Genomic DNA, 26,306 nt, shown 5'->3' with positions numbered 1-26,306 from the left:
ATGGTTGAGCTCACCATCTGCATCAGGCTCTTCCCACCCTGAGTGGTGATTACCCGGATGTCTGGCTTGCGGCTGTTGACCATCTGTGGGCTCTGAGGCGGAGGTGGGGACTTGGCCGGAACTACTTTCCCCAGGCTGTTGCCGTTGGACCCCGAGAGGAGGCCCGGGGAGGCCCTGGCACTGATGTAACCGTTAGCTGAAGGGGGAAAAGGAAGATAAAACCTCCAAAGATAAAACAGCTTGCAGGTAAATCAACACCTAAGCACAGCAGGAATTGTTTAGTGCATGTAGAAGATGGAACCTCTGACAGATGTTAAGTATTTTCTTTCATGGTCACCGATCTGAAAGGAGCTTATACATGACATACAGCAAAGAGCCTATATGGTCTCCGAGGAAATGAGATGGAGGGTCTGCCTTCATGGTTTGTGCAATGCGATCATCTGAATGAGCGATAATCACTTAAAGCGGGCCAGATGCGACATAACAGCCACAGACCGAAAATCCTACAAGTGGTTGCTAAAATGGCTGTCCTCAAAACAATTTGTTATGGACTTGGGGCTGGGGTAAGCTACGACGCAATTAATAAACTTGCCCTACTGTCAAAGTGTGTCTTGCAAGATCACATAGGCCTAATGATTCGTTTTGTATTTTACATAATAGAACCGAATATAATAGCATAGTAAGCCTACAGTATATTACTTTACACCAAAAACACTTTCTTAGGAGCTTTTAGGATAGTTAAGCTCACTGAAGCTGAACAGTCCCCAAAAATGATCATGCGGACAAAACTCAACAGTGTGCGCCACCAGGCAGGATAAAGTCTGTGCTTGGATTGAACATAAAATACAAGACTAGTTTGAACACCATCTGCTCTGATTCACTCACCAAACAGTCACTCAAGAAGATCTAAATGCACATTCCCATGAAACTGATTGAGATCAAATGATAGGCCATCATCACTGCATCTGCAAGCCAATCTCTGTTCGAAATGTAACTTTTTCTTGAGACAATGTGGTGGGCGTAGGCCGACGTTGCAATTGGAGGATGTATTGTATGCATATTCTATAATGATATTCAATTGGCTACATACAGTATGTCGGTACAAACTGAGAAATGATGACCCCCCCCAAAAAATTAAAATAAATAGCTCCTGCACCTAAAAAAAAAAAATAGCACTACACCACTGGATGGGGGACAGACACCCCTGATGTACTCCCAACACACGACTCAATAACAAACAATGCTTTGATTGAAAAAAATATATATGTGTCCGTACTCGTCTCGCATGGCTCGTGAGCTGTGAGAAGATGTGTACATTCCACAGCAAAAAGTACATTGATTACACAGAAAAACATGTTGACGTGCGTGTCACACAACATGACAAAATATCTTTACATCATAATCTCAGCTATCCCTGGACTGAATTCTCCAGCCATAACGCTAGGCACCTCTATCCAAAAGCCTGGGGCTAGATTTGATTTCTCCCCAAGGGAGGGTTGACAACTGAACTTTCTGGGACTCCCCCTCTACCTGCCACCCTCCCGCATTACTCCGGGGTCTATCCAGGAAAGTGCTGGGGATTCCAGGCACGCCAGCTGACGTCAACGGTGACATTCCCAGATGATCCGGGGCAGTCCCAGTAATTACTGTGACAATAATGGCAGAGAAGGGAGGGAGAGGAACTTCTAAGGACATGGGTGGAGTATGACTGCTCTTCGCAATGTGTCAAGCATCAAATGTTTTTCACTTTCCTTTACTTTTCCTAGTCTTTTAGCAGGCCCTTTGCTTGAAAAAAAGCAACATCCGCATTTCTAAAATGCTGATATTTATTGAGACTTTTGGAAACGTTTTCTGTCATTTGAGCATCTCAATAAATCATCGTGGGAGCAAATCAGAGTACGGGCATTTCTGTCTAGCGCCTAAGATATTGGATTAATTTGTAGTTTTTCACTGGGTACACCGATTTCTTAGAGCGTAGTATTGTCAGTAGCAGTGGTATTGTAGAGTAGTCTGTCAAGGTTACTCACGGACTGGACTTGGGCAGCCACCATTTGAGTTGTTCAAGTCACCTCCGAGCATAGCACCTGTTGAAATGATGAACACTGGCTGAGAAAGGAAAATATGAACATTCCTACTAGAAGGACTAGTTGGACACTGAATTTAAATGTTTATTACTTTCACCTACATTACAAGTATTCAGATATTTTCTATTTGAAAATACAAGTAGTTGAATATTGGAATGTATTGGCAAGTATAAATAAATGCTCCCATACATTTGAACCCAGGTCCTAGGAGTATTTGAAATAAATGTTTTTAAAAGAAATGTATTAAAATATTTTCAAACGCTAAGCTATTTATAAAAGTTATTTAAAAATACTTTCAAATACTTCCAATAAAAGTAGTTGATTTCAGCCACATTATTTGAAAATACCCAAGTTATCTGGATTCATGGCTTCAGAACAACTTATTGATTTGGAACAGGGTCTTGTTCATTTGGCACCAAATAGACTGAAACATGGAGGGACTACCTGGAGTTAAGAAACGCTCATATTCGTTTTCTGTTGCAAATCATTTTAAACGTTTTCCATTGCATGTCATGATGAACATGACCCTGGTTATGGCAGAGCACAGAGTTTATGTGGAGAGAAAAGATGACAACCTAATTTCATCCACATGCCACAGTAGAAGGCGCTCCCGCTCTTTCGCTCACCTGCGCTGGCCGGTCGCTGTGGCAACCCGGGAGATACTGTGTTTCTCTGGAGCGCCGGTGGCTGGGGTGACAGGTGGTGGTTGTCAGAGAGCGATGACGACGTCACGTAGGAGGTGGTCACCATGGCGTTCCCAGAGTTACTGAACTGCAATGCGTTCTGATTAGAGGCCTGGACGGTGACGGGCACAGAGAATGTGGGGGGCGGGACCGAAGACTGAAAGATGAGAGAATTGACAGTTAGCACTTTTCAACCATGTTTCAGTCCTCTTGACATTTGATAGACAATGGAAGAATAGCAGTTTGATACTGCTCTAGGTGAAAGGGAGCTTCCACCAGTGTTCCTCAAACCTCTATTCGAGTACCACCAGCCAGTGCACTTATTTGACCTATCCCAGTACTGGCAGCCGTACTAGGTGATTGTGGCAAGCTAAGGGCAAGGGGTTTTAGATTGGGGGAGATACTTACACTTACACCGTAGCGCTTGAAGAGAATGTCTAGGTCTTCGGTGGTCTTGCGGTATTTGTCGTCGTTCAGGGGGCTCTGGTCGATGGAGTCCTCGCCGTCCGGCTCGGGACTTTCGCAACCGCTGAAGCCTTTCTTTCGCAACGTCTGATGACAGGGTTTAAAAGAGCGGAGGGAGAGGAGAAGATGACACGGAAGGTGGAGGTTAGTCTGACTGAATATGAACTAGTGCATACGAGAGTTTCAGACTTCCGGCTCTGGCAAGAAGACACACAGCTCAGTTCTGAGACAACATTCCCATTCCCTCTCTGGCTGCTATTTGCGTTCCACAACACTAGAGGCTACAGAAAGGCGACACGACACCGTGGCTGCAAATACGGTTCGTTGTTCTGCCAAGAACTGGGTTCAAAGCGGTTAACTGTGCGTGATTGAGCTTGCCTGGTGTAGTGGGACCAATGCAATAGTCACAAAAGTGCAAACCCTGCCCACCTGGCATTCCAGGCAGGCTCAAGCAAAATCTGTACGTTTAGAGGCTGATGGCTCTTTTTGATTGCTTTACCTCGATGATATCAGCGTTGGTCCGGCTCTCGTGGGGCTCGTTGTACTCGGTGTATTTGAGCAGGACCTTGTCCATGTCGGTGCTGGCGTACTGGAACAGCTTGTTGGAGTGGTTGAAGATGATGAGGGCGATCTCACAGTCACACAGCACGCTCAGCTCATACGCCTTCTTCATCAGGCCAAACTTCCTCTTGGTGAACGTCACCTGGATGGGAGGAGATTTACTTATTCTCTATTACATTTATTAATATAAGCACTTTTGCCATCAGCATTGTCACAAAGTCCTTTACGTAATAACATAACGGAGGGAGGTGGAAAGTGCCTGCAGAGGTTGAGGAAAGGAAGGCGTGTTGTGGTGTGTCTATAGAGGGTCAATTCATGTCATTAACACATCAGGCACCGTTACAAATCTGAGTGAACCGGCAGTGCGGGTTTCCTTTAACTGCTATTCATTTCAATTGGTGCCACCGTCAGGTTCTTCAGTGACGTTTTCATTAGGGCACACTGTAGCAAAATGCTTCAAAACATTGTGCCACGAAAAACGTGTCCCTCCATTTCAGACTGTTTTCTTCAGTTTCGTGCTGAATGAACATGTCCCAGCTTTGCCAACTAATCACAGTTCTCTACCCCCCCCCCCAACTCTCCTTCCCCGTTTCTCAGATCCATGAACATATAAATGTGATGATTTGATAAAACTGATAAGGGCCTTTAATATCCTATCTTCTCACACATACGACACAAAAAACGCACACGCAAGCAAGTGCGCACAAGCACACGGAAGTGCAATAGAGGACAGGGAAGGGTGTAACATCTACTTTTGTAATACGCTATTATGCAACGCTACTGTAGTGATACGTGACCTTTGGTCAGCAATTCTGGATTTGATTTGAACGTTTTGTGTATCCATGTTGTGTGTGTACAGTTCTGAATTACTGGAGGCAATAACAGTTGCTATTGGGGAGGAATGTAGGAATGTGAATAAGGAACATCTGTCACTGAATAACTGACATAAACCGACCATAGCCGTGTACCGGTTTTTATGTATTTTGCTTATGTACAACCAGGAAGATTATTTTCATGTTTAACCATTCATGGCTAATAAATTTATCTAAATCGGAACATCAGTCAAATAGCAGGGTGGTGGTTGTTAACTCTATACCCATTTGTGAACAAGAACCGTAACAGATGACTCCTTGAAAATGAGAAACTCACTTGCACATACAGTACAATTGCACATTTTTCCCAAAACAGTAGCACACAGACAGCCCTACAATCGCCCACAATCTCACTCACACACACACTTTTACCATTTCAAAACACTCAACTTTTTAAAACACACACAGAGATCAGTAACTTCTGTCCCTGATATTACTGTGTCCACTGGCCTGCAGCTGCTGTGGGCGGATTGATTTATCTGGAGCAGCTGTCCGCAGAGCTGTGTGTGTGATCTGATTGACTCCATGCTGGTTTAAACTCTGTGCCTGCTCGGCCTGAAACACTATGCACTCTCAGAAAGGGCCATGGGAGCACGAGCGCTCCATTCAAGTCCAACACAAACACCCTCAAACAAACAAAGATGCACAAACCCAGAAAACAGTAACATTACACTACAACACTGATACGATGTTCATTAAAATGGGCACAGTGACACTAACATAGAGAAAGATGTACATTTGCACTTGGGTTGGGCGGTATCCAAATTTTCGTGTCATATAATCCTTCATACATCCCGGGATTTAAAGTATTACCGGCTTAGTACACTAGGGGGTGCCAAAACACAAAAGAGCCCATTGGCCATCAACTACCAGAATGCTATCAAAATTAACCCAAATAGTAGCGAATTTCCATGGTGGCTGCTAGCCAAACATGCTAACGAGAGCAAAAAAAAAAGTAGAATTGGAAAAGACAGGCAGTCCAACTCGTAAAGTGATACATATACGTAAGAGCTACCAAATGTCATTTTTGGTGAGTTTGGACATTTACAAGCGTCATTGTGCAAATTAACAGTACTGGCTCTAGAGCAGCACACCTGTGTCTGTGTGGAGTCTGGAGTCGCAAGGGCAACGGGCCTGCCTGTTCTGCTCAGAGAACATGGGGGAGGAGCAGACAGGCCGAGAATGGAGAGGAGAAAAAAAAGAAATCAAAAGATATCTTTACAGCTGTCACTGCTAACTCATCCTTGGGCCACTGACTTCCCAAATACGGCAGGAAGCCAACACAATATGATGTTTTAAGCAGACCACCATAGTCCCTGTGCCGAAAAAACACTAAGTAACCTGCCTAAAACGTACGACCCGTAGCACTCACGTCTGTAGCCATGAAGTGTATATCTCACTGGTCACCCCCAAAGCCAATTCCTCCTTTCCTTCCAGTTCTCTGCTGCCAATGACTGGAACGAACTGCAAAAACCACTGAAGCTGGAGACCCATATCTCCCTTACTAGCTTTAAACACCAGCTATCAGAGCAGCTCACTGCACATAGCCCACCTGTAATTAGCCCATCCAACTACCTCATCCCCATACTGTATTTATTTATATTGCTCCTTTGCACCCCAGTATCTCTATTTGCACATTCATCTTCTGCACATCTACCATTCCAGTGTCTAATTGCTATATTGTACTTTGCCACCATGGCCTATTTATTGCCTTACCTCCCTTATCTTACCTCATTTGCACTCACTGTATATATATATATTTTCCCCCTACTGTATTATTGACTGTATGTTTGTTTATTCCATGTGTAACTCTGTGTTGTTGTATATGTCAAACTGGTGTGCTTTTTCTTGGCAAGGTCGCAGTTGTAAATGAGAACTTGTTCTCAACTAGCCTACCTGGTTAAATAAAGGTGAAATTAAAAAATAATTTAAGTTCTTTGAAAGGCTGGTCATGGCTCACATCAACACCATTATCCCAGAAACCCTAGACCCACTCCAATTTGCATACCACCCTAACAGATCCACAGATGATGCAATCTCTATTGCACTCCAGACTGCCCTTTCCCACCTGGACAAAATTAATACCTATGTGAGAATGCTATTCATTGATTACAGCTCAGCGCTCAACACCATAGTGCCCTCAAAGCTCATCACTAAGCTAAGGACCCTGGAACACCTCCCTCTGCAATTGAATACTGGACTTCCTGACAAGCCGCCCCCAGGTGGTGACGCTGATCCTCAACACAGGGGCCCCTCAGGGGTGTGTGCTCTGTCCCCTCCTGTACTCCCTGTTCACTCATGACTGCATGGCCAGGTACGACTCCAACAGCATCATTAAATTTGCTGATGGCACAGCAGTGGTAGGCCTGATCACTGACATCGATGAGACAGCCTATAGGGAGGAGGTCAGAGACCTGGCAGTGTGATGCCAGGACAACAACCTCTCCCTCAATGTGAGCAAGACAAAGGAGATGATTGTCAGACTACAGGAAAAAGAGGACCAAGCATGCCTCCATTAACATCGACGGGGCTGTAGTGGAGCAGGTTGAGAGCTTCAAGTTCCTTGGTGTCCACATCAACAAACTAACATGGTCCAAGCACACCAAGACAGTTGTGAAGAGGGCACGACAAAACCTATTCCCCCCTCAGGAGACTGAAAAGATTTGGCATGAGTTCTCAGATCCTCAAAAAGGTTCTACAGCTGCACCATCGAGAGCATCCTGCCCAGTTGCATCACTGCCTGGTATGGCAACTGCTCGGCTTCCGACGGCAAGGCACTACAGAGGGTAGTGCGTATGGCCCAGTACATCACTGGGGCAAAGCTTCCTGCCATCCAGGACCTCTATACCAGGCGGTGTCAGAGGAAGGCCCTAAAAATTGTCAGACTCCAGTCACCCTAGTCATAGACTGTTCTCTCTGCTACCGCATGGCAAGCAGTACCGGAGCGCCAAGTCTAGGTCCAAGAGGCTTCTAAACAGCTTCTACCCCCAAGTCATAAGACTCCTGAACATTTAATCAATTGGCTACCCAGACAATTTACACCCCCCCCCCCACCCCTAGATTTAAGAAAAACATTTTAAGCTAATTTAGCCAACATGTGGCTGCCAGCCAAGGTGTTGCACTTCTATTGTCATCTGATGAAAATTAATCTACTTTCTGCCAAATCTGTAGCACAAAACTATAGTTGCCCGTCCTTAGTAACTCTATTGAACCAAAAACACCACTTTTCAACATAAAACGCGACCCCTGTCAATACACAGCTGGACTCACCTGCTCCCGTTTGACTGGCTCAATTGTTCTGGGGATCTACGGTAAGCTTCGTAATGTAAAATGATGTGACAAGTGAAATTAAGAACGAAATCGGCTTTATCTTCTAACATATTGCACAAGTTGACATCAGGTATTTATTTAAAAAGTAAACTACAAATATTAAAAAGTACAGAAAAAAAGTAAAAAATTGTTTCAACCGTATTGATGGTGTTGAAAAACTATCCCGTGGCTATTTCTAAACACCCCGGTGTACGCGGTATACAGCCCCGGTGTACGCGGTATACAGCCCCGGTGTACGCGGTATACAGCCCCGGTGTACGCGGTATACAGCCCCGGTGTACGCGGTATACAGCCCCGGTGTACGCGGTATACAGCCCCGGTGTACGCGGTATACAGCCCCGGTGTACGCGGTATACAGCCCCGGTGTACGCGGTATACAGCCCATGCCTAATTTGCACCTGTTACTTTTCGAACGAAACAAGCTAAAATCGTTAGTCTTATTAACCGTAAACTCTTTTTTCCTTCTCTTCAATGATGTTTGACCGTTTTTGGTCAATTTATTTCAACAGGTATGTACTTTGCACCGGTACAAACAATGAATCTAGCCCATGGTGACAACTGGGCCTTGGTGGGTTAACACATACATGGGTCAATCTGGGTATAACTGGATCGGGAGGAAGGAGAACTTTCTTTTTTTTCAGTATTCAAAGAAACAAGGCCCCATCTTTCTCACCTATTTTATAAAGAGTCGACTATAATAACAACAACAATAGCGTTGGTACAGACTTTGGAGACACGGCCACTTCTCAGTCTCACCTGTCTGTTCCTCTCATCGGTGATCCGTTGGATCTGAATCTTCTTCCTCCCCATGCTTCCTGGTGGTGGTGACTGTTGGCTGGGGTCAGTCAAACAGGGTCAGAAGTGCCTCCTCTCAGGCAAGGGGGGAGGTTAGCCTATTTGCTCTTTCTGGAGCACGGGCAGACTCAGAAAACACACGCCACACGCAGTCGCACGCACACACACACACTCCTCTGCCCAGGTCTGGGGTGATGGGGCAGAGGGTTTTCTGTTGCTAGAGCTGGTGGAGAGGGGGTGGGGGGAGGGGTAGGGGTGGGTTGGGGGGGGTTGCCCTCAGTTCATTGTTCACTCAGGTCAAAAGGTCACCAGTTTCTCGACCGTTGTTGTGGTGTGGACGATGTCACTCCTGGAAAGGGAGGGGAGAGAGAGTTACTTGTACATTTCTGAGGTACACACAGGAAACAACCTTTCTGGTGCGTTTTAATGGAATAGATGGCGTGTTTCAGCTGTATGAGACAAAACGCCTCAGAAACTGTGGTCTATGCTACACTGTGGGGGGGAATCAAATGAACTGAAAGACAACTAAAGTAACCGCAGGCTATAAATGGATTAATTGGAGTGATTTAACACACACACACACACACACAGTGCGTACACACACACCTCAGCTATTATGCTTCTCCAGTCAGTCAGTTTAGGCACGCACAGCAAAAGACAAGTAAAATACTCCCCGCAGCTCAATGGCAGAAAGGCTCTGATGTCACCCTGCCATTGTCACTCCTCCCCATCAGACGTGATACCCACAGACTCACACTGAGGAAAGGCATGCTAACCGCCGCTAGCGCTTCCAACCTATTAGCGACAGCCTTCAATACATCAAGGCTGGTCTGTGACAACATGGTGGCGCACTAAGCGCTAGCTGCCCAGTAGAGGAATTCCCATGTAACAAGGACGTCAGAGCGAAAGACGGACGGACTACGGCAAGCGTCTAAAAATACCTGTGGGGGGGGGGGGGGGGGGGGTATTTGGGTTGCTTGTACTTCCAGGTGAGCCTGATAGATTAGAAGTCTGTAGCATATTAGCGTGTAGCGTGATGGTTTCATAGACTAAAGTTCAATAACAAGATGAGAAGAAGCAACATGGCCAATTTCCTACTCTGGAGTCAAACTTTGTTCCTTGGGGCCTGAGACTGGTGGGTGAAGCAAAGTAGTTTGAAAACATTCTGCAGTGATTTCTAACGTTGAATACTGAAGAGGGAACTAAAATGACTAACAGATATCAGAATCACCTTCTTTCGCCAAGAACATTTACACATGCCCGGAATTAGCCATCCCCCTTAACATTAGGCACTTCCTGCCAAAGCCCAAAGCCATTGAACCTGGAACAAAGCTGATTATTTTTCACCGTAGTCCACACAATATGTTTACTCTTTTAGCAGGGTTTCATTTCCATTTAGCATACATTTTCATTACACGCATGAACAAGCTACAAAGATTAATTACATCCTCATATTCCTCTCATAAGACTCTGTTGTAAAGTAGGCCCACATCTCGAGAGGGTCTTACGGGCTCTTTGTAAAACTGTGTTCAATTAGCTGTTCTCGGAGTTCGATGAACAACATATTTGGCACTGGTTTGTACAGTCCATATTTTTGGTGTTTAGGCCTATACAAATTCATGAGTGGTTTTAATACAAACGCAGGCTATAGCCTAGTGCCCTCCCTAAGCTGGGATCAGAAGCATAAGGGAAAGCACCTCTATTCCAATCTCATTCCATGTGTCGTACAGTATTGCAGCTTCCCTAGAGGCTAAGTGCATTGAGTCCAATTAATGCTCAGTCGGAGGGAAATCCTGCATACACAGTGGGTCACCAGGATCAATGTTGAGGTAAATTGCACTATAACCAATGACCGAAAGGAAACCAGGTACATTTGCACAGACCATAGTAACCCCCACTTCAGTCAGAACCCACCTGTGTCCTTTAGTACATGTGTCTGTGCCGTCCACCTTCATATTCACAAGTCACATGTTTCACTACTTCTAGAGACTGTTTCAATTTGAGGGGGAACATGTTCAGAATTCACACTCGTCTGTCAGGTCTCTGACAGCCATGCAAGGTTGTCATGGCCCCCCACTGTGTGCTCACAGTGCTATAGCCACACTTGTTTGATGGTTTGGACTGATATGACAAACTTGGCATGATGTGGCCAAGCTAAAGCTCATTTTAGCAACCAACCAAGGATTCCAGGATAATATGGAATCGTGTAAGACAAACACATGGGTTTAGCATGCTAAGCGACCACATATCGTTGAATATGGAACTGTTCGGTTACACTGATAGGCCTGTCTGTCATTCAATGTGATGGTGTCTAACTGTTACACCAAATGACAGACAACTGTCACTGTACTATCCAATAATGCCACCACAACTTATCTACACATGAACACAGCCTTGTGGCTGTTATGTAAATGCCAAAAGCATTTCCCCTTCAAGCGCTGACCCTTCAAGCCCCTAGCTTTTCAGTGGGATCATTCTGAGGCCAGATGGAAAATATGCAAAGCCATCTCTGTAGCTGGTGGAGAGCACTTAGGTCCTCCACAAAACCAGCTTTATTTCATCATTAAAGGCCTCGGGGAAAGTGAGGACTGGGGGGGTGGGGGTGGGAATGTGCTGCCAATGTACATTACCAGTCAAGTTTGGACACACCTACTCATTCCAGGTTTTTTTGTTATTTTCTACACTGTGGAATAATAGTGAAGCCATTAAAACTATTAAATAACACAACCAAAAGTGTTAAAAAAATCTAAATATGTTATATTTGAGATTCTTCAAAGTAGCCACCCTTTGCCTTGATGACAGCTTTGCTAAATGCATTCATGTGAACACAAAAACACATTTTACAGTAAATTAAACATGACCTAATTTGCCCAAACAGCACATCAGAAATGATAAATACACCAAAGCTCTCCATTCCAATATCACGACTGAAAACAAACTTAAATTGTGTGTTTATATGATGGCAAGTGCCATTATAAGACAGTGTTAGAGCAGGGCTTTGCCTATGTAGGTCACAGACAGTTAACAGTCTGAAGACACTGGCCATGACAGGAAAATGAACTCCAAAAGCACCCAAGTGTTCATCCCTGTGATCATTTTCATTATCAGACATTACATTCGCTTGAGAGTGTTTCATCTGAATAAAAGCCTATGGCACAATGTGACACTCCATCGAGGGAAACTGCATGTAGGTGACTATGTTCATATTGGGCAAGAAAATGGCTTCTTTATCTACTATCACCATATTCATGGTAATCCTAGACATTAGAACTCACGTTCTACCCTCTCCTGAAAATGAGATCAGTCCTTGATTCCAATGTCTGTTCACTCACTTTTCCAGATTTTTTCTATTTTCTTCCAGTAAAAATAATATATATTACAATTTAGCCTCTTTGCACTTGCCCCCTTTCCCGACAGAACAATTAGTTAACAGCGGCTGGTGAGCTCAGGGAATAAGTTGTGGATGTGCCAAACCACAACAGTATACCACAGAACAAAATCCATATAAAAAATATATAACCAAGAATCAACTACAAAAGCTTACAACCCAAAACCTCCACACAAAAATATTCTCCACCCAAATGTCAAAAATTGAGACTAGGACAAACTGTAGCTGGTTGAGAGGCTGACCCTGCATAAATACCTCAACATGAGCTATTGCAGCAAAGGCCCAAGCAGCATGGACGGGGGGGTGAATGACACACGAGGAGTAAAAACTCTGCAACCTAACAAGTTCTTGACTTTGCTGACATATTCGGCTATAGTTGGTCTATTGCATTAGCTATAGAATGAACCAGAGCAAGGATTCTGCTCTGCAAGGCATGTCCTCCCTGTGCTGCACTTGGCATGGCTACTCCCTCTCATTACTCTAATTGACACATCCATCCTCCCCCTTAAGGCGCTGATGGCTCAATTAAGACCTGGCTGGAGGACTGATGAGACGCAAAGATAATGAGGCCGCGGCTCGACTCACGCTGAGCCAGAGCAGAACCGAGCTCACTGACAGTGACATTACAGGAACCTCAGAGCTAAAGGAGAGACGTGGCTTTCAACTTGAGCCCAGACTCAGACACTGGACGGGCTCGGGCAGAAAAATATGTTAGTCTGAAATGGACCGCTCCGGGTTGCCGAGACCCTACATGGAACGCCTCATCTGTCAAGGGCAGGCCTTCAGTCACCTTGGTTCTATCGACCTGCCTGGACACCCCCTTGAAACATTGCTTTTGCACCCCGTGAAAATGTCCTCTGATTAAAAGAGAGCACAATCAAGCCAGGCGAGGCATCTGTCGGTTTGAATGGTGTACAGTAATTAGTGGCACAGACCTTTCAGCAGATTTCGCATTGGTCAATGAAATGTGGGCAAAGCCCTAGAATGAGGACCAAGCCTTGAAGAGGGCAGCTTATAGTACTCATCGGTTATCGGACTCCAGCTAATGGAAGGATCTGTCGTTATTACTTCACAGTGGAGGAAAGGTTGAGAAAATGACAGTTCTGTCTTTTTTCGTGAGTCTATGTTTAGTGGTTTGCAAAGACTTTGCTGGGTTACATGCAGAGAGGTAGAGACCCGATAATTAGTATTTTTAGATACAGCTTCATCTGCTTGACCACTCAGCCTTATCCCACCATGAAACTCACCTAGGCCTACTGGGTTCTCTCTATAACCTCGCCTCATATTCATTTCATTATGGCTCTCTTGAATTTCAGATTTTTCCTTGGTCGCCTCACATCCCTCTCCTCTGACCTTTTCTATTGATGGAGATGACCTCCGATATCTTCAATCTCCTCATGCGCCAGAAGTCTCACACACCAGGGCTACGTGGAGTCTCTGCAATGAATACTGTCACATTGGCTTCCCATAGCAAACTCTTGTTGAGGGAAGAGCGTTCACAGGTCCTGTCAAGAGTGACTGCCACTAGGGGCAGTCAGGTCTAACACAATAGTGGAACATGACAGGTGCGAACTAAATTGTATCAATAAGGGAGTTCCTGGTGTGTCAGCGTGTGACCATAAGAGCACATGGTGAGCAGTATTACAAAGGGATTTGTCTGCCATTGAAATCCTTGGGCGGGTCACCTAAATCCAAAACAGTAAAATATATACATTTTATTTTAAAATCGGGATGGAGAAATCTTTCAGTGTAAACTTAAAATGACTACAACCAGAACGTATGTAGAAAAGATAAATGACCTAATCTATTTTGAAATAATATTTGGAGAACTAACAAATCACCAAAATAAACGCTGGACAGTCAGGGAAAAAATAAACAATTCCAAAAACAATTTAGCAGAATAGATTCTGTTCTTATGTTTGAGGAAAAGAACACATTAGCCATGGCAAAGAGTTGTAGGAAATAAGCTTTAAAAACAGCAACAATTTCTCACAACTCCATGGAGATATTTGTAGAATTGCAGGAAATTGGCTACACCGCCAATATGGGGGGCATCTAAAAAAACACCACACCCACCACCTAAGCACATTTTTGATCAAGAAAAACCCCTGTTACATAGTGCTGTCACACCAGAGAACCGCAAAAACATTCTCAATCACAATGATTTCATGCCACTATGCTATGGACCTGCCTTCTTAACAATACAAGATCTAACAAAGGTTTTAGAGGTGTAGCATCGGTTATTCCCAACAGCTTTCCCCAAAACACTAAACTCTTCTGATATCAATCCAATCCTGACGCTTATGAGGACAAATATCGTTAAGCCCTCAGGGCCACTGCTCCTTCAGTTCAAGCAGACAACTGGCAGGAGAAGAGGAACACGTTTTACTACTGTGGCCAACTTTAAATATAAACAAGCCAGGCCAGCCTTTATCTCATTCACTATAGTTCATCCTATAGTGTAAATCAGTGGGAGCTACTGTTCCTGTTGAAGATTTGGTGAAGAGAAACAATGTTTACAATTAACATTGGAAACATCAACTTTTTGACCAACATGATTAATGTTTTTAAGCAACAAAAATAAAAGTACAAATTATTTTCTTGGTTAACTTGAGTTCATTGATATAGGTTGGTGAGGAGGTGTGTCACATGTACAGTTACTTGACTAGTGAACTGGCTAGTGGCCATCTGTGACAGCATCTTCCCGAAGATCTCACCAAGTGACAGATTAGTCTCTTGGTCTGTCAATTAGCACAGCTGGCGTAGAGTGGCTTGTGATACTGTGTTCTGAAGGTTGTAAATTCACATTGGTTTCTGATATTAGGCTATTTCTGATAACAGCTTTCATGTGTATTCTATTGTTTCCTTTGTAATATTTAATCTGTTTTTTTGGGGGGGGGGGGTTTACATCCCATGAATTCCCAACAAAGTCAAAAGTTGGTTTAACTCTGGCTGATGTTTTGTGTAGAAAACTACAGTGAGCTCCAAAAGTATTGGGACAGTGACAAAGTTGTTTTGGCTCTGTTCCCCATTTGAGGGCATTTTCATCCATATTGGTTGAACCATTTAGAAATTGCAGCACTTTTTGTACATAGTTAACTATTTGGTCCCATATTCATAGCACGCAATGACTACATCAAACGTGTGACTCTACAAATGAGTTGGATGCATTTCCGGTTTGTTTTTCGTTGCGTTTCAGATTATTATTGCAAATAAGAATAGCCCGTCTCTAAACTAATTATTGTGGATGCTATCATGATTACGGATAATCCTGAATGAAACGTGAATAATAATAAATGAGAAAGTTAGACGCACAAATCCCCCCCCCCCCAACGTTAACCTCCTGTGTTATAGTAATGGTGAGCATGTCTTGGGGGTATGATATTTGTGCGTCTAACTTTCTCACTCATTATTCACTATTTATTCAGGATTATACAACAGGTGGGTCTAATCCTGAATGCTGGTTAAAACCGCATTCCAGCCGGTGTTTATTCCACAAATTACCACCAGCTAAATCTATGACGTTAAAATGCCTATTTACTCAGTTCCATCTGACTGCGGAATCCACTGTCTCATCAGCCCAAGAAGACAAGTTATTAACTTGATCTCCACTATCAAAATACATCTAGACCTTCTCACATTTCTTTTAGACTTACGTTTAGTTTTCAACTGCAGAGATTTGTATAAACCTTGCTGTCTGTCTCTGACATTTGCAACTTTGTTTCATTAATCAAATTCGATCTGCAGCTGTCCGGTAGTAATGAGCGTGTCGGGGGAGGAGACAGTCAGGCAGCGTTTCTCAGCCAGTAGAAATCATGAATCAGCTGGCATATTTTTTATGGAAATATACAAAGAAATGTCAATTGAAAGAAGGTCAAACAAAACAAAGTGTAGCTAGTTTGCAGTCTTTCCAGCTTCAGTTTGAAGTGATTGTGTTAACTGTGTTGTTGGCTAGCTCCTCTGAACAACAGTGTCCTGACTAGTGAGCACATTTTCTATGCCAGGGGTAATCGCGCCTCATTAGCTCATTGTTATGGATGTGTCCAAATAAATGTCACTAGAAAACAGTTTATGCAAATGAAGCTACTTTGCGGTTATTCTGGCAGCACGTTGACATGACTAAGTTAGCCGTAGTTGGCTCGCTAGCAAGCAAGGGATAAGAACGAACATTTAGAACGAACAACTTGGTCGTGTCCATAGATGCAGAACAAAATGACTGAATCGTTTTCTAGCAACTGCACCGATAGAAGGAACGACCAGCTGGCTTAGGTAGCAACCCTAGATTTGTGTCGAGACTATATCTTGTGGAAGGATGAAATAGTATGAATAAAATCAAAATAACTTTAATGAAAATGGCAATCATTATTTGAATATGTTGGTAACCAATTGTATAAAAGTGATAATGACCTCGAAGCCGGTTTTTGGAGGATTTATTGGCACGGTTTGCCGACCCTCGACGAACACCCATGTCAAAATATCCTCCAAATACCATCTTCTTTGGCATCATCACTTAATTATCTGTAATCATTGTAGCATCCAAATTAATGTAGAGGTGTTTCGAAACATTCTATTCTTATTTACAATAACAGTGACTCCAACATGGCACAATACATGATTTACCATTAATTTCTATTGGGCACAAAATAATCTGAAACAAACAAAAACAGCAAATGCATTCAGCAAGTTTGTAAAGTCAAACGCTTGATGCATTCATTGAGAGCTAGGAATAAGGGACCAAATACTACACTTTTTACAACTTTAATGCACGTGAATTTGTCCAAATACATTTAGTCTCCTAAAATGGGGGGGGGACTATGTACACAAACTGATGTAATTTCTAAACGGTTCACCCGATATGGATGAAAAAACCCTCAGATTAAAGCTGACAGTCTGCACTTCAACCTCAGTCATTCCATAATTTAAAATCCAAAGTGCTGTATTACAGAACCAAAACAACAAATTGTCACTGTCCCAATACAGTATGAAATCCAGTGAGCTCCAAAAGTAAGTATGGCTTGCAATAACCATGATGAGATTTCATTACATTGTAGCACATTACCCATGTTGGGTTAGACGAGTATATTTTCAAGAATGTATTTAATAACCCAGAGAAATGGGAATCTACATGATCAAGTATCCTTCAGACTGGCCCCAAAGCACAAGGCTATGTTTGGCATACTCCTACCCCAGAAGCAGCATTGGGATCAGACGAAGAGCCCTTGGGACCCGGTTCTTAGCCTGGAGGGGAATGGCAGCCGTTTTATGGGCACCTGACCAATTGTGCCATTTTGTTTGTTCCTTTGCAATGATGGTAACTTTTTTTGTACATAATGTTTCCGCCATTGTTTCACGTGACCAAAGAGAGTTTCTGAACATCAGAGCAGCGATCGCTAACCTCTACTTCAACGAGTTGGCGGTGAAGGACATTCTGCTCATCCCGGACCAGAACCAAATCCCTGACACTCGAAAAAGGAAGATGCGGCGTTAAAAAGGAGGCCGGTGTGCGGGATACCTGACGAGACTACGTCGGCGAGTGGATAAACCGCCTCTACCCTCCTTTCTATTGGCGAACATGCAATCGCTGTACAATAAACTGGACCAACTCCAGTCGAGATTATCCTATCGATGTGATCTGAAGAACTATATCCTGTTTCTCCAAGATGTGGCTGAACAAGGACATAATATTAAGGATGTTTCGAGATTCTGCTCACCTGAGTTAGAATACCTCACAATAAGCTGTAGACCATACTATTTAAAAATAGAGTAACATTTTTCGTACCTGTCCATTTACCTTCACAAACCTATGCTGGCACAAAGACCGCACTCAACAAGCTGTATAGGGCCATAAGCAAACAAGAAAATACACATCCAGAGGCTGCGCTTCTCGTGGCCGGTGAACTGAAATCCATATTACCTACATTTCTACCAGCAGGTCACCTGTGCAACTACAGGCAAAAAAAATAATCCACAGACTCATATAAAGCTCCCCCTCCATTTGGCAAATTTGACCATAGCGCCATCTTCCTGATTCCTGCTTACAAGCAAAAACTCAAAAAGTACCAGTTACGTCATCAATACGGAAGTGGTCAAATGAAACGGATGCTAAGCTACAGGACTGTTTAGCTAACAGAATGGAATATGTTCCGGGATTCATCATATGGCATTGATTTGTTTACCACATCAGTCACCGACATCATTAATAAGTGCATCGACAACATCGTCCCCACAGTGACCATACATACATATCCCAACCCGAAGCAATGAATTACAGGCAACATCCACACTGAGCTAAAGGGTAGAGCTGCCGCTTTCAGCCCGACGTTTCGGCCCGAAACATTGGTAAAAACCCATTAAATTGCTGGGAGATCATACTCTGAGTGTGCGACTTTATTTATTTTGGTAGTTTATAGACAAGGTGAAGTTGACAAATACTTCCCTAGATTCATGCCCATTGATCAAAAGGATAGTGATTATTGCACGAGTGAGCCAATAGGTTAAATCAGCAATCGTGGAGGAATTGCCTTAGAGTGACATGCTCATAGGCTGAAGTTTAATAGGTGAATGACATTCCACGCACTTGGTAATAGGAGAGGAAGAGAGACGTGATGCTAAGCTGATGAGGTAACATTTTGACCACCCTATACCTGCCATGCTAATGAGTGAGAGGAAGCGATGTTAATGAGTTTATTAGAAACTAATATAAAGTGACAATCCATTCAGCAGAGCCTTACTGATTGAACTTTGGTAACTACATGACAAATTAAATCCTACTCCGTCTCTGACTCTCGTGAACTATCACGGATTACAAAGGGAAACCCAGCTGTGAGCTGCCCAGTGATGCCAGCCTACCAGACGAGCTGAATGCCATCAATACATACAGTTGAAGTCAGAAGTTTACATACACCTTAGCCAAATAAATGTAAACTCAGTTTTTTACAATTCCTGACATTTAATCCTAGTAAATATTCCCTGTTTTAGGTCAGTTAGGATCACCACTTTATTTTAAGAATGGGAAATGTCAGAATAATAGTAAAGAGAATGATTTATTTCAGCTTTAATTTCTTTCATCACATTCCCAGTGGGTCAGAAGTTTACATACACTCAATTAGTATTTGGTAGCATTGCCTTTAAATTGTTTAACTTGGGTCAAACGTGTCGGGTAGCCTTCCACAAGCTTCCCACAATAAATTGGGTGAATTTTGGCCCATTCCGCCTGACAGAGGTGGTGTAACGGAGTCAGGTTTGTAGGCCTCCTTGCTCGCACACGTTTTTTCAGTTCTGGCCACACATTTTCTATGGGATTGAGGTCAGGGATTTGTGACGGCTACTACAATACCTTTATTTTGTTGTCCTTAGGCCATTTTGCCACAACTTTGGAAGTATGCTTGGAGTCACTGTCCATTTGGAAGACCCATTTGCGACCAAGTCTTCAGATGTTGCTTCAATATATCCACATATCCACCTCCCTCACGATGCCATCTATTTTGTGAAGTGCACCATTCTCTCCTGCAGCAAAGCACCCCCACAATATGATGCTGCCACCCCTGTGCTTCACGGTTGGAATGGTGTTCTTCGGCTTACAAGCCTCCCCTTTTTCCTCCTAACATAACGATGGTCATTATGGCCAAACAGTTCTATTTTTGTTTCATCAGACCAGAGGACATTTCTCCAAGAAGTATAATCTTTGTCCCCATGTGCAGGTGCAAACCGTAGTCTGGCTTTTTTCTTTTAATAGCGGGTTTGGAGCAGTGGCTTCTTCCTTGCTGAGCGGCCTTTCAGGTTATGTCGATATAGGACTCGCTTTACTGTGGATAAAGATACTTTTGTCGCCGTTTCCTCCTGCATCTTCACAAGGTCCTTGCTGTTGTTCTGGGATTGATTTGCACTTTTCACACCAAAGTACGTTTATCTCTAGGAGACAGAATGCGTCTCCTTCCTGAAAGGTATGACGGCTGCTTGGTCCCATGGTGTTTATACTTGCATACTATTGTTTGTACCAATGAACGTGGTACTTTCAGGCGTTTGGAAATTGCTCCCAAGGATGAACCAGACTTGTGAAGGTCTACATTTTATTTTCTGAGGTCTTGGCTGATTTCTTTTGATTTTCCCATGATGTCAAGCAAAGAGCCACTGAGTTTGAAGGTAGGCCTTGAAATACATCCACAGGTACACCTCCATTTGACTCAAATGATGTCAATTAGCCCATCAGAAGCTTCTAAAGCCATGACATTTTCTGGAATTCTCCAAACTGTTTAAAGGCACAGTCAACTTAGTGTATGTAATCTTCTGACCCACTGGAATTGTGATACAGTGAATTATAAGTGAAATAATCTGTCTGCAAACAATTGTTGGAAAACTTACTTGTGTCATGCACAAAGTAGATGTCCTAACCAACTTGCCAAAACTATAGTTTGTTAACAAGAAATTTGTGGAGTGGTTGACAAATGAGTTTGAATGACTCCAACCTAAGTGTATGTAAACTTCCGACTTCAACTGTACATACATACCAGGCAGTGTAAGACTCCAGCCACCCCAGTCATAGACTGTTTACTCTGCTACCACACGGCAAGTGGTACCGGAGTGCCATGTCTGGGACCAAAAGACTCCTGAACAGCTTCTACCCCCAGGCCATAAGACTGCTGAACAGTTAATCAAGCGGCTACCAGGACTATTTGCATTGACACCCTTGTATTGTTTTTTCACTGACTCTTGCACTGGCTCTATGCACACTCACTGAACTCTATACACACACACACACACACACACACACACACACACACACACACACACACACACACACACACACACACACACACACAATTACATCAACTACCTCGTATCCCTGCACATTGACTCTGTACCGGTACTCCTATAGAACCTTGTTATTTTATTATGTTACTATTTCCTTTTTTATTTAGCACATTTCTTACTTTTTAACCCTGCATTGTTCGGAATGGGTTTGTAAGTAAACATTTCATGGTCAAGTCCACACCCGTTGTATTTGACGCATGTGACAAAATTTGATTTGACCATCCACACAACATGGCTGCCAACTTTCAGGTCACTTGATATTGAAATGATTAACGTTCCACTATGAATCTAAAAATCAAGGTCCGGAATCTAATATTAATGTCTGCTGATGGGTCAAGAGGTTACGCATAAACCAAAGTACAGTATTTAGGTGGATTAACAGCTAGGGAATCCCTACCCTCTGTACTATGGCACTGCTCACAGAGATCTGAGCACATTTCCCTCATGTGAGGTAACATCTGTTATATTTGAATGGTGCTCAAGGCCTTCCAAATACTTTCAAATGACCATCTCTGCATAAGAGGCTTCATACAACAACTTTTCCTTCAAAATGTAATCATAGAATGTATTAAAGTAATGCTGTATGTAGGCCCCTTGGTGCAGTACAGAGTGCACATGGCATATGATCTCCAAACCCCAGTATCACAAATGAGTGATTTGTTGCTTGTTAAGAATAACATTCAAAGAAAGTTAATCAAAGTCCAATAATGACATGAGATTTGAAGAGGTATGGTGATTTTAAAATGAAAAAGAAAATGGAAGAAAAAAACTTCCAAACTTCATTTATCCGTATGCTCTGACATCTATGTTTTGCTCTTGATAGCTAGCCTACCTGAGTACTTCGTCACTGACAGCTACATTGAAAATTAAAGCATTGCTGTTAATCCTGGGGAAATATGGCCTAAAGTGTAAACTGCTTGTAGCCTGAAGTGTAAACTATTATTTTCTTTAAAAAATAATTGGCAAACAAAGTTAGATAAAAATGCCAGCGTTACCGCCTTGCAATTCCGAGTTGGATGACCGTTTAAACGATTTTTCCAGTCGGAGCTAGTTTTTTCCCCGAGTTCCCAGTCGTCTTGAACACACTGAAGTCCGAGATTTCCGAATTCCCAGTTGTTTGAACGCGGCAAGTGTTCCGTTGTTTTGAAAACAACGGGGAGTTCGGAAATCGGAAATCTCCGACTGAGCGTTGAAAACAACTGGGACCTCGGAAAAAAACGAGCTCCGACTGGGAAAAATACATTTGAACGAATATTCAATTCTGCCCTCTTTCTAGAACTCCGATTTAACGACCTGAAGATCACTAACGTCATGATTTGACCACGTATTTTTCAGAGTTCCCAGTTGTTGTTAACGCAGCAATTGACAGGCAGAAAATGTATCCGCTGTGACAGCTCGCTCTAGCTCTTATTTTGGTTGTGGCCCTGTTGTCAACGTGCACGCACCTCTTCCGTTCTAAACCGAGAGCTTTCACTGTTCACACCATCATGGAGGGTTCATCTGTCGTATAGCGAAGGTGCTCTTTAGGCCATTTCACGATCTCTGACGAATCCGACCGACAGCCATTAGCCTACCTTGCTTGAAAACGTCAACTCTTCCGACAAATACAACCCAACCATCTAGTCAGTTATGAATGCGACTACGGGGCCGACAAGTTATAATCAAAATACAATTGAGGTGAATCATGTTGTCAATACGAATTAGCCTATTATAAACTATCCGTCTGACAACAATTGTTTGATTAAAACAATCATTCGTTTTCTTACAAGGAAAAATACGCAGAAAGCAAATCTATCATTCCACTTACCCTGAAATATCACACCGACAATGGTGTGAAAAGATACAGGAATGGTTTAAAATAGAAACGTAATGAAAAAACAAAGCGCTATAATCATGATCGATGTCTCTTTAGAGAAATCCACTCTAGCCTTTTCCGTTTAACGTAAAATGTAACTATTCAGTTCAGCCAAACGATACAGTGTACCTAGTGCACAATTTACGTCATTGACACCAGTGCATGAGTGACTTGTAAAGAAGCCAATAGGAAGCTAATACTATAGCTTCAACGCCATTAGTGTCTTGTAAAAAGCCAATAAGAAGCTAATACTATAACGTCAAGGCCAATCACAGTAGAAGTTACTGTACATGGGCAGGGCATGAAAGAGATGCGATGACGGCCATGTTCTACAAGGGTGTTTGTATCCCTCCGCTTTTGGTATTTACCTTTTGCAAATGTCACTGTGTGACCTACGGTCGAATGGCCTACCACCCTGTTTTCCTGGAGAAGACCCATTAGCTGTTTTACAAGTATGTGGTCTGCAGATAGGACGTTAGTATATCTTCAGATTATTGGGAGAATCTCAATTGCATACTGTTCGGCTCCTTCTCAAAACCCATTGGATAAGAAAGCCACAGGTCCCGCCTGTCTGACTTTCTCCTCCAATGGGTGTTGAGAAGGAGGCAAGGAGAGAGGACGCAAGGAGTATCAGATTGAGATTCTCCCCTAGTTTTAGAGTTTACGCCAAATAAAGTGGATATGTGAACTGTTAAATAAATACAACTCTGTGCAGTTTCCTCCATGATCAGGAGAGGGAGCAATTTCAATAGTATAGGCCTATTCTTTTAGGCAGCAGGATATTTATTCTAATTGTCTTAATTAACCAATTGCTTTTCAATTGCATTCAAGCGTATTCCTTTTTCCAAGATGGCCAACGCCTTTCAAAGTGTGTTGCATTATGGGGATAAATATTTTTCGATTTGCGCCTACATGTCGACTGCATGAAATTGACAAAAATCATGGGATGGAAGGTCATGAAGTTTTGACTGCAGTCAACTGTAGATTTGCTCTTCACCATCTCAATCCTGAAACCATCACCTGTATTGTGGGAGGCTCTATTGTAACTAATCATTAGAGTGTTTTTGTTTCACCCACGTGAACGTGACCGAAGACATGCCTGAAACAGGAAAAAACGATTAAAATGCCTGAAACAGGAACCAACTTTGCCGCAATTCATGTATACAGTGGATATGTACAAATGAATGTGATATTTGAGTCTCTCTCCCACTAATTGATTAATATACACACAAAGTATATTTAAAGTTTGTGAGTGTAGGTATGGGGGTTGAATACATGTTTATTTCAACATTACAAATAACAACTTTTACAAACAATGGCAACACTGCTATGTTGCACTGAGCCTTTCTGTTGGAAAACCACATCAGTGTCTTGACTTTCGGCTGTTGCAGATGCACCTCTCCCGACTTTACACCTTGGATTTTGTCTACAGTTGGTTGCTTTAAAGGTAAACTCACACACTACAGATAATTAAAGTACGTAGCATAGCGCAGAGAGCGGTGGAGGCGATGTTATCGCTTGGTTCCTTGATATGATCTATTTGCTATATAGGCTATTCCTCAAAGTAGCCTATTTTGCATTAATAACCGACCAAATATAATCTCAGCGGCTGTTCAAATAGTAAACCACACAACAAGAAACTGCCCCAAAAGGTGTTTTGTTTAGAAGTAATAAGGAGTGATTCCAGGCTATTGAGAAATGGTAGAACCTGCTGTTGCCAACTAGCTAGCCATGGGCTTTTTTTGTCTGACCAAACATGATGACGTTCTACTTTTAGCTGATTTCAGAATGATTATTTCACACGGAGATGTAGGGAGCTAAAAAGGCTAGCTAGCTTGCTATGATTTTCGCCAGACTAAAGCCAGCAGCCAGGCTCTTTCCATGACATAGACTATCCAGGTGAAAGCTATGATCCCTTATTGATGTCAGTTGTTAAATCCACTTCAATCGGTGTAGATGAAGGGGAGGAGACAGGATTCTTTATCCTTTAGACAATTTGACATTGATTGGGTATATGTGCTATTCAGAGAGTGACAAAAGGCAAGACAAAAGTTTTAAGTGTCTTTGAACTGGGTATGGTAGTAGGTGCCAGGCGCACTGGTTGTATGTAAAGAACTGCAACGCTGCTGGGTTTTTCATGCTCAACAGTTTCCCATGTGTACCAAGAATGGCTCATCACCCAAAGGACATCCAGCTAACTTGACACACCTGTAAGAAGAATTGGAGTCAACATGGGCCAGCATCCCTGTGGAATGCTTCTGACACCTTGTAGTGTAACATTAATGTTTTGTAGCGCCCCTTGTGTGTATACCCCCGTATGGTAAAGAAATGGTATGATGGTATGAAATCTGGATACCACACAACTCTAGTGACCACCCTCCTGAAGCGTCTCTACCTGTCTGAAGGAGTCTGTGCAAGGGGCGACTTTTCAGACTGAAGAGTGAGTTTCACAGATCCCCATCTGCGACACTTAAAATTGATGTCAAGGGCAGAAGCACCTTGATTGTCTGATTTTAAAGATGCCACGAGAATTTATATTCTTCTAAATCAGACTACAGTTGAGGAAGGTCATAGATAATTCAGTAGAAAGAAAATGTATGACGGAAAAGTATTGAATTCAAAGTGAAACAAGGTACGCTGGGTCTGTAACTTATAGGCCACAAGGTTTTTAAGAACACATGACAGTGCATGTATTTTGATGAGGTTTTATGAAGCATTTGTAAATCAACTTCTGTCAGGATGAATGATCTTGGAAAGACAAATTGCCATCTTTAACCCATTTGCAGGCATAGATCCACTCACAGTTTATTGTGCGTGAACTCTTGGTTCATGACCATGGCCTTTTGTGGATCGTCCTGTGACAATAACCTAGTAAAACCTGTCATGAAAATACACAGTGTACAAAACATTAGGAACACCTTCCTATTATTAAGTTGCACCTCCTTTTGCCCTCAGAACAGCCTCAATTCATCGGGCATGGACTCTACAACTTGTCGACAGCGTTCCACAGGGATGCTGCTGGGTTTCTGCTGGCCCAGGTTGACTCCAATGCTTCCCACAGTTGTGTCAAGTTGACTGGATGTCCTTTGGGTGGTGGACCATTCTTGATACCGACAGGATACCCAACTGTTGAGCGTGGGAAACTGTTGAATGTGAAAAACCCAGCAGCATTTGCAGTCATTGACATACACCATTCACCATTCAAAGGCACTTAAATATGTTGTCTTGCCCATTCACCCTCTGAATGGCACACATAAACAATCCATGTCTCAATTGTCTCAAGGCTTACAAATCATTCTTTAACCTGTCTTCATATACACTGGATTTAACAAGTGGTATCAATAAGAGATCATAGCTTTCAGCTGGATTCACCTGGACAGTCTATTAATGGAAACATTAGGTGTTCCTAATGTTGTGTACACTCAGTGTATAATGGAACCTAACTAATTGAATATGGAGGGA

The 26,306-nt window shown here is 42.9% G+C and overlaps 1 protein-coding gene across 7 annotated transcripts in view; it reads right to left on the bottom strand.

Moving 5' to 3' along the window:
• LOC129819838 (myocyte-specific enhancer factor 2D homolog) overlaps window positions 1-22,990 on the bottom strand; it is a 28,531-nt gene extending 5,541 nt beyond the window's left edge. For 6 of the 7 annotated variants that reach the window (XM_055876463.1, XM_055876466.1, XM_055876468.1 and 3 more), the window contains exons 1-7: window positions 22,797-22,989; window positions 8,752-9,139; window positions 3,732-3,935; window positions 3,176-3,319; window positions 2,711-2,924; window positions 2,028-2,084; window positions 15-196 (exon numbers count right to left, since the gene is read on the bottom strand). In XM_055876463.1, the coding sequence (XP_055732438.1) occupies window positions 15-196; window positions 2,028-2,084; window positions 2,711-2,924; window positions 3,176-3,319; window positions 3,732-3,935; window positions 8,752-8,805 (855 nt within the window). In that variant the 5' untranslated portion in view covers window positions 8,806-9,139; window positions 22,797-22,989. Of the gene's footprint in view, window positions 1-14; window positions 197-2,027; window positions 2,085-2,710; window positions 2,925-3,175; window positions 3,320-3,731; window positions 3,936-8,751; window positions 9,140-22,796 lie in introns of all 7 variants that reach the window. The other variant, XM_055876464.1, reaches the window with a different exon arrangement.
• Window positions 22,991-26,306: the final 3,316 nt, after the last annotated feature.

Source organism: Salvelinus fontinalis, chromosome 22 (assembly GCF_029448725.1).
Source record: "Salvelinus fontinalis isolate EN_2023a chromosome 22, ASM2944872v1, whole genome shotgun sequence".
NCBI classification, from domain to species: Eukaryota; Metazoa; Chordata; class Actinopteri; order Salmoniformes; family Salmonidae; genus Salvelinus; species Salvelinus fontinalis.
This window is presented reverse-complemented; position numbering and strand designations above follow the sequence as displayed.